The 9612-nt window shown below is 36.1% G+C and overlaps 1 protein-coding gene across 1 annotated transcript; it reads right to left on the bottom strand.

Moving 5' to 3' along the window:
- Positions 1 to 5779: 5779 nt before the first annotated feature.
- Positions 5780 to 8211, bottom strand: LOC125186315 (elongation factor 1-alpha-like). The gene is made up of 3 exons (XM_048082666.2): positions 8059 to 8211; positions 6995 to 7472; positions 5780 to 6905 (listed from the first exon to the last, which is right to left on the bottom strand). The coding sequence occupies exons 2-3, from the start codon at positions 7454 to 7456 to the stop codon at positions 6018 to 6020; spliced, it is 1350 nt and encodes a 449-aa protein (XP_047938623.1). The 5' UTR covers positions 7457 to 7472; positions 8059 to 8211; the 3' UTR covers positions 5780 to 6017.
- Positions 8212 to 9612: the final 1401 nt, after the last annotated feature.

Here is a 9612-nt window from a genome sequence, read left to right as displayed (position 1 = left end):
TCAATATTCAACAAACCCAACTATACTTTTTTTGTAATTTATTAGTGACTATCCAACCACACCATTATATATTTATTTTTGTTAAATTTTATAATAAAAAATTACATGATAAATTTATTATTGCACACTAAAAATTGATAAAAAGCACGATAAATGATAGACTAAAATTGTATAAAATAAACAACATAAATTACAGTAATTGAAATATGAAATTGAAAATACACAATTGGTCCTAAAAAAGATGGAAATTAGTAATAATAATTTTGGAGCATATTAATAATCTATAGTTTTTGGAAGTATACATGGAGTATATTAATATTCTATAGGTTTTGGAAGTATATATTAAATTACAACTAAATTTACCACTAATTAATATTACTAACATTAAAAGATATGATGAGATCGTCTCTCTAATTATTTCAACTTTTCAAGTACATAATAAAATACTATAAATTAATGCCATCATTCCTGTAAATTTAATAAGAGGAAATAATATAGTACTCCATTTTATTATATAGATATATAAGGAAAATATTCCTAAAAGTGACTAATAGACGTGTAGTATATGTGCAATAACATTATGCTTCAACTTGTGTTTTCAGATCTGTATGTATAATTGTTTCTGAGTGAAAATAAAGAAAAGTGATTGATAAACGTACAAATGTATAAACTACACGTATATACACATAATGCATGTCGTATTACTTTTTAAATTAGTTTTTATAATAGTCAAAAAGGATAATGCATGCTAGATTACTTTTTAAATTAGTTCGAAGTTTGTTTGGATTTTATTTACTAATTTGTTACCTATAATTTATAATTGCATTATATAATGATATCGTATTATTTTACCTTTGCTGAGATTCCTATAATTGTTAATATGTTGTGCTTTAATCTATGCAATAAAATATGAGTACATGCAATATGGTTATTATATTTTGTTTTACATAATAGGATTTATTTGTCGATATTTAATGTTTAATATATATCTGCATTTTTTTTTGTTTTCTGTTGATGATAAATGTATTTGTTAAACTGATATTATGTTATTGGTGATTTGCATATCTATTGAAGCTAGGTTTCTGCTTTTGATTTTTATTCTTAGAGTCGTTATATTGTACTCCCTTCGTCTCACTTAAGATGACACGTTTTCCTTTTTAGTTTGTCCCAACTAAGATGACACATTTCCTTTTTTGGAAACTTTCTCTCTCCAATTAATACACTCAACCACTTTTTCTCACCCCTATTAAAATATTTATCTTTCTTTCTCTCTCTATTTTAATACTTCCACCCACCTTTTCTCTCTCCAATTAAACACATTAACCAACAACTCATAAAATCCTGTGCCGGCTAAGGAATGTGTCATCTTAGCCGGGACGGAGCGAGTAGTGTTTATTTATTTATTTCGTTAATGTGGAAAGTTGTGAATCATGGTTTTAATTCTGTGAGGAATTATTAATAGGGTAATATAACTTGAAAGATGTGTTATTGCTAAAGTATTTTGTTTGATTTTAGTATAAGTTGATTATTGCCTTTATGGATTGGTAGGTTAAAAGGATTTGAATTCTTTGTAGTGTATTTAAGAAAATAATTAATGAAGAGTTTAAAATTGTATTGATTTAGTGGCTGAGGGAGAATGGATAAGGAAATACAATATTACCTCTAAATTTTCACAATTATTACGCATAAGATTTACTTTCATTTGCACTTGGGTTGTTAAATAATATATTAAGATTATACGCAATAATGAAGTGCATCTCATATTTTCAATAGGGATAATTTAGATTTTCTTTTGACCGAAAACCAAGCATAATTATAGGGATATACATAAATATTTAAAATTGTATTCAATATTTTATACATATGCATTCTCCATTGACAACTCAGTAACTAATTACAATTGTAATTAAATGAATACGTAATTAACTACGAATGTCGTCAGCTGCGCCACGCGCTGGGGGATGCACTAACACTTTAGATTCTCTTAATTATTGTACTCTGTTTGTACAAACTAAGTTGGTACATAATTTTTTGGTATGAAATCTTAAAATAATCTTCTTAGTCTTAACTAGAGAGAGTATGTTTTTCTTATAAATTTATAGGAAAATATGTATTCTTAAATATTGTACTCTCTTTGTCCCAATTAAGTTGGTACAAAACTTTTGGGCACAAAGTGTGTTAAATAATTTTCTTTATTCATATATCGCACGAATTATATGATTTACTACGAATTTTCTCAGCTGCGCAACGCGCAGGGGATATACTAGTTTAGAATGACGTGTAAGGTTAGTATTGGTTTAAAACTTCCATTTTTAAATTGGTCTAATTTTGATGGACGGTCCAAAATAGTAAAACTTATCTATTTTTTATGGGCAAGTATGAAATAAATACAATGAGTTAATTAAGATCGATTAGTTCAATATTTATCAATTAATTTAAAATTGACAATAATTGTGAATTTAAGAACGCACATATACTATATATTCATAATCCACGGTTAAAAATGAAAGAGACAATAACTATGATTACATATAACAATATAAATAAACAATAAAACTTATGCAATAAAATTAAACAGATACAATTAAATGCATAACTATGATATCAATGAATACGAGAGGTGATCAATTGCTAACTAATTAGCAATCTAAAATTGTGACCAATTTTTAACCATTAGATTAGAAGATCTTGTGGTTGATATAATGTCAAGTGTAATATATTTTAAATTTAAATAATTATTAATTAAATTAAAAGGGTATTAATGTCAAATTATATATGTAGTAATTATAACTAATTACTTCCTCTCTCCTCAAAATCATCTCAAATCTTTAAATTTACGTAACTCTCTCAATTTAAATTATTTTTTCGCAAAAAATATATCAAATTAAAGATAATTTAATAAGGATTCCAACGAGATCTCAATTGCATATGTTCCGACGATGTTCGGGTTATGAAATTTGATAAATTATATTTCAATTTTCGTACATGTTGATAGGCAGCTTTTATCAACAAATGCAACAAAAAATCTCAATATATTGTAGGCAAAATCTCAATATTATGCATGTCCAATCTCAATAAAAATGTGTTGATATTTTCTTGTCCTTGTATTGATATTCTAATATCACATTGTTGATATTTGTAATACACAATGTTGATATAAAAAAACACCCACGAAAATTATCATATGATAACATAATGACGATATTACCCTTTTGTTAATGTTTTGTCTACTATTTATTGAGATTTGTGAGCTTTCATCTCATCCACTCATTTTAAAATCCAATGGTGGAGATTTAGTCTTGATTTTGGATTAGGGTGCTATAAGCATTAGAATAGGACCCTAATGAATATAGTTGATAAAAAGAAAGTTAAAAATTTTCATATATTAATACCAGAAAATTGTCCATAAAATTTATATCACCGGTCGACCAAAATAAGCAAATGGAGGAGTAAATGTCAATGTAAATTAGGAATAAGAATCGGAGCCCGTCGGAGGGTCGACGACAGCTTCAAACCTCGACTCCGTACTAATTCTTCATTACCTTCTCATTAGGGCATCCACAATGGGACGCCCTAAGCGACGCCCTATGCACCGCCACGTCAGCATTTTATCCTCCTCCTATTCTACTGCAGTGCGGACTATAGCCCGCCCTAAGCGACGCCTTAAGCATTTCACTATTTTGTATTTATATTTTTATTATGTTTGCAAATGTAAATAAAAATATTAAACAAATAAAAACAACACAATTAAAGGGAAATTCTAATTTTACTTAATTAAAAAAAAAGTTACAAAATAAGAAATAAAAAAAAGCACTAAATACAAAAAAGGAGGCTAGTCTAAAGAAGTCCCAACTTGCGGCTGAGGCCATCGATCATCCGCTGGATGCCCTCGATTTGAGCCGGGTTGGTCGCCTGCATGAGGGCGGTGTGCGCGTCCAACAACGTCCGGTAGTCGGAGGAGGTCGCCAAATCCGCGCACGCATGGGCCGCGGTCGAAGTCGCGGACGGCGTCGAACTCGGGGTCGGCGACGGGGCTTGCTCAGGCGGCACAACGGAGGAGGATGTGGCCTTGCCCTTGCCCTTGGCAGCCTTGATGCCAGGGGGACGCCGGGAGGACATCGGTGTGCCCCAACTCTCGTCCTCGAACACCGGACTGTTGAGGTCCATCGGAGACGCGCCGCTATCGCTACTTGTATAATCATTGAAGGTGTGCTTCGACGCCCTCCTCCTCGCCGCCGTCGATTGGGGAATCACACCACCAACGAACTTTTGCTTGTCCATCAAGAGCGCCCAGGACTGGTAGTGCTTGAAATCGCCGTACAATGAAATGTACGACTGCATCGCTTTGTCCCGCACATCCGCGAAACTCTCGCCACTGGCCTGCTCCCTCTCGCACTTCTCGTACTCCGCCGCGAACAAATTTACATGCTTCTTTATTTGATCCCAGTGCTTGCGGAGCTGCTCCCTTTGGCGCTTGTATGCGTTCGCCGGCTTGGCCGCGTTGTATTTCTCGGCGATGCGCTCCCAATACGCAGTCACCCTCTGGTTGTTGGCGTACACCGGATCCTCCGAAACATCAATCCAACATCTCGTCAAGACGATGGATTCGGGGTCGGAGTAGTTCGTCCTGCCCGGGGCGAACTCTTCACACACCTCCGTTGTAGGCAACTTCTGGGCTCGTGCCTTTATCCGCTTCTTCTTGGTGGCGGACCCGGAAGCGGCGGCGGCGGCGGCGGGCCAGCCGCGAGGGGCGGTGTGGAGACGGCTCCATATCGGACAGCTCGTATGAGTCGGTGGAAAAGTCGGGAACGTACTCGGCGTTGGTGTCGAATGGCCGGTATTCGTCGGGTTCTGTACCCGACCATCGTGCACCACCGAACATCGGACTATTCGGATAATCTCCGGAATCCATTTTGCTTAAAAATGTAGTGAATTTGATAAGAGTGAAGTGAGAAAAATGAAGTGTGAAAAATGAAGTGAATTTGATATATATAGGTTTTGAAAATTTAATAAAATTAAAAAAAAAAACTAAACCGCGTCGCATCGTCCGTGACCCATCGTCCGCCTCGTCTACAGTGGCGGACGATGCGACGGACGTGGGTATCCTCCGCGCATCGTCCGCGGACGATGTATCGGGCGCGGACGATGGGTTAACCATCGTCCACCCCATTGCCGGATGCTCTTAACTGATTGAAATTCACCCCAATTCCTAAAATCTTCGCTCTACGCGGAAATAAATTTCAACGCATCCAACCCAAGAAACCCTTAACCCTTTCTCTATAGTATGTTCAATCCAATCCAATATATTCAAGCCGTATGTGTGATTGTAGGAAATTGGATAGCAGGCCAACTATAAGAACTTACTATATATTGTTTGCCGCTCTTCTTATATCAGGGCAATCAAACGGACCCTTAGCCGTAGAAAGAAGTCCTACATTAATCATATTTGTGTGGAGACTATAAGAAGTTTGTTCAAGCAAATGGTAGATGCTGAGATTGAGCCTGATATTTTTTGTCTGAATTTTATGATCAAGGGATATGTGCACCAGATGGGCACGGCTTATGAATGCCAGCACAACTCGTTTTCGTATGATTATTTGTATCCTTGTCAAAACTCACTTGTAGGCTGTAGCCATGTAGGTTGCTTTTCAGGGACTTTCAAAATCCAGTGTTATTTGCAACAAAGCTAGCTTTAGAAAAATATTGGTGAATATTTGGTCTTGTACCATACTACACAAACTGAGAAAAACTAAAAAGCGCAAAACCAGGCACACTGGGCTGAGTCAAGATAGGATTGAAATTTGAAAGGCCACCAACGAGGAAGAATCAAAAGTAGACACGATAGGCAAAAGAGAAATGGATAAAAGAGCCGCATAAAGACACCTCAAACCAAGCAACAGAAATAAGCAAAAAACAATACTGCTCCATGGTACAGCAGGACCAGCATTGTTAACATCATATAATCATTTGTGAAAATAGTCTTCTCTGGCATCAAAAGAGACAAGAGCTTGCACTTCTCACTTGGCACCCTTCTTGACAGCAGCCTTGGTAACTTTGGCACCAGTTGGGTCCTTCTTCTCAACGCTCTTGATGACACCAACAGCAACAGTCTGTCGCATGTCACGTACAGCAAATCGTCCAAGAGGAGGGTACGCAGAGAAAGTTTCCACCACCATGGGTTTGGTCGGAACCATCTTAATCATACCAGCATCACCATTCTTCAGGAACTTGGGCTCCTTCTCCAGTTCCTTACCAGATCGCCTGTCAATCTTGGTCAAGATCTCAGCAAACTTCACTGCAATGTGAGAGGTGTGGCAATCGAGCACTGGGGCATATCCATTGCCAATCTGTCCCGGGTGGTTCATGATGATGACCTGGGAGGTGAAGTTGGCAGCTTCCTTGGCAGGATCATCCTTGGAGTTGGAGGCAACATACCCACGCTTCAAGTCCTTGACTGCAACGTTCTTCACGTTGAACCCCACATTGTCACCAGGAAGAGCCTCTTGCAAGGCCTCGTGGTGCATCTCAACTGACTTGACTTCAGTTGTCAAACCAGATGGGGCAAAGGTGACAACCATACCAGGCTTGATAACACCAGTCTCAACACGACCCACAGGCACCGTACCAATACCACCAATCTTGTAAACATCCTGAAGTGGGAGACGGAGAGGCTTGTCTGATGGTCTCTTGGGCTCCAAGATCTGGTCAAGTGCCTCAAGAAGGGTTGGGCCCTTGTACCAGTCAAGGTTGGTGGACCTCTCAATCATGTTATCTCCCTCAAACCCAGAAATAGGAACGAATGGGATCTTCTCGGGATTGTATCCAACCTTCTTGAGGTAGGAGGCAACTTCCTTAATGATCTCATCAAACCTAGCCTTGGAGTATTTAGGTGTGGTGGCATCCATCTGCACGATAATGGTAGCAATAAGTCAGATTGTGTAACGATAAAATCCTAGACGCTACAAAAATACACGAGTTGATTAAATAGATTTACCTTGTTACAGCAGCAAATCATTTGCTTCACTCCAAGAGTGAAAGCAAGCAATGCATGCTCACGGGTCTGCCCATCCTTGGAGATACCTGCCTCAAAACCACCAGTGGTGGAGTCAATGATGAGGACAGCACAGTCGGCCTGTGAGGTACCCGTAATCATGTTCTTGATAAAGTCACGATGTCCGGGGGCATCAATAACAGTGCAGTAGTACTTGGTGGTCTCAAACTTCCACAAGGCAATATCAATGGTGATACCACGTTCACGCTCAGCCTTGAGTTTGTCGAGCACCCACGCATACTTGAATGACCTCTTGTTCATCTCAGCAGCCTCCTTCTCGAACCTCTCGATCACACGCTTGTCAATACCACCAAGCTTGTAGATCAAGTGACCAGTGGTGGTGGACTTTCCAGAGTCGACGTGGCCAATGACCACAATGTTGATGTGAGTCTTCTCTTTACCCATTGTTGATTAATAAGAGCTGTAATTAATTATAAATGAGATTAGTTTAGCATAAGAGATATTAACAACATAAACAAGTTAGCATAACATAATAGACTAATTCTACGAACATTTCCCACATAATTCAGCGTATGAATTTTAACATAAAATTAAATGGTAAAAAATTGGCAATTCATGCTAAAAATGATAGCTCGGAACTAGCAATTACTAAGGTTTGTGAAAGAGTATCGGAAAACCATAAATACATGAGTAATCGAAATAGATCTGAAATTCAAAAGAAGAAGATGATATCTGAAGATTCCAAAAGCAGAAGAACAAACGGCAAACGCCCTATGTTTTCTAAACCAGTTGCAAGTTAATAATAAATCGTCTATAATAAGTATAGGGATGCACAATAAAAAAATAACGAAACGCCAGCAAAAGAACCAGATCTTCCTCGAAAGCCACAATTCTAAGATTCAAAATAAACTAAGATTTTTTTTATAAAAACATACATACTCATCAACAACGTGCTGCATCGATGGTAAAACCAACACAAATCAAACATAAAATTGCAAATCAACAAACGATAAACGATACATAAAAGAAATGGGAAGAAATCAGACCTCAAACGCAGAGATGCACTAGACTAGAAAGAAAAAGCCTCAGCTGAAACCCTAGCCGCAGGCAGTGAAATGTGAAGAAGTTCCTACAAATGCTTGGGTTTATAATGGTAGCCAGGGCTTATGTTGAAGATTTATCAGTGTGTGTTTACCATTTTGGCCTCGCGGCATTTTTATAATCTTAGGATTTCTATATATAGATGGTGCCGGCTGTAGGGGCAGTTCCGGAAATTAAATTCATGCTCTGTCACTAAGTTTCTTTTTATTCGAGGGATTGTTTGGTCAAAGTTCCCCCTTTTGTTTTTGGTTAGACTACTTATACAGAGAACAAATTATTGTGAACACTGATTAACAAAAACATTGTTGATGAAATTTGTCAACTGGAGTAATTAATAGTTCGACTGTTAATTAATTAACAAGACAAATAATATTAGGCCAACGTCAATTTCTCGAAAATAGATAAGTATCTACATGTCTTTTGCCATATTGGAAACAATAATATAGTAGTACTTCAATTAGAGATTTTCTAACCATGTATGATAAATTAGTAATACCAAGATAGAGAATTATATATGAACATTTCTAATTGTTTGGTATTATAGTCAAGCTTAACTCAAAGCTCTAATATAAGACTAGGGCCCTATCTAATCTTACCAAAATTATAACATTAACCTTGTTTATGTAACTCAAAATTTGTCAAGTTAAGCCATGTTATTTAATATACAATACAAATTTATATAATTTCTTTTCTATCAAACAACAATAGAAAAAAAATTATATTTTTGCATATCTTGACATGAAGCCCGCATTTCTTATCTTGTTTTACATATCTTCTCATATCTCATCATTGTATCAGGGCAAAAACGTTGAGATAATGAATTTATGGAAGCATTGGAAGCTTTTTATGCAACAAATAACCAATCATAATTGTTGTGTGATTATTAGCTCCTCACATTATTTACATATGGATCTCGATTCATGTTATTACTTGTACTTTTTTTTTTTATCATGTCAATAATTCCTAACAAAATATAACATTGTTATACTAGAGTTTAAAAGGAGAATTTATATATATAATAATATTGTTATTAGTAATATAAAAATTACTAACTTGCTAACTTATCAACGCTGTACATTAAAAATACCAACACTATTACATTATCATGTCAACACAAATTTAGTTGATATACTTATATTGTTGTGTTGACATCTATTTTCAAAAGCTAACACAAGGACATAAGTATGTCAATTAAATTTGTGTTGACATACTAATGTCATCGTGTTGACATTTTTTAGATACTGGGTTAATGAGTTAGAAATTGATCACACCTTGTATTGTTTATCTATAACTATAACTATATCTGTATTTATATCTATATCAATATAAAAATAGAGTTATAAAAGTTATTATTGTAGTACTAAAATACCATTGAAAGTTGTTTTTGCTATTACTCCATCTGTGGCTCCGTCCCATAAAAATATGTGAATTTTCTATTTATGTCCGTCTCATAATAGATATTTTCATTTATGGGAAGTTGTCCCCAACTAATTACCCAT

The sequence above is a fragment of the Salvia hispanica genome, chromosome 5, assembly GCF_029641045.1.
Source record: "Salvia hispanica isolate PSC_SH4W2 chromosome 5, Shi_PSC_v1, whole genome shotgun sequence".
Taxonomy (NCBI): Eukaryota; Viridiplantae; Streptophyta; class Magnoliopsida; order Lamiales; family Lamiaceae; genus Salvia; species Salvia hispanica.
The sequence above is the reverse complement of the archived record's forward strand: the minus strand, read 5'-3'. Positions and strand labels throughout refer to the sequence as shown.

Coding starts and splice junctions, on each gene's coding strand:
- LOC125186315 (XM_048082666.2), bottom strand. CDS start 7,456: ATGGGTAAAGAGAAGACTCACATCAACATTGTGGTCATTGGCCACGTC. Junction 6,906..6,994: donor TGATTTGCTGCTGTAACAAG/GTAAATCTATTT, acceptor ATTATCGTGCAG/ATGGATGCCACCACACCTAA.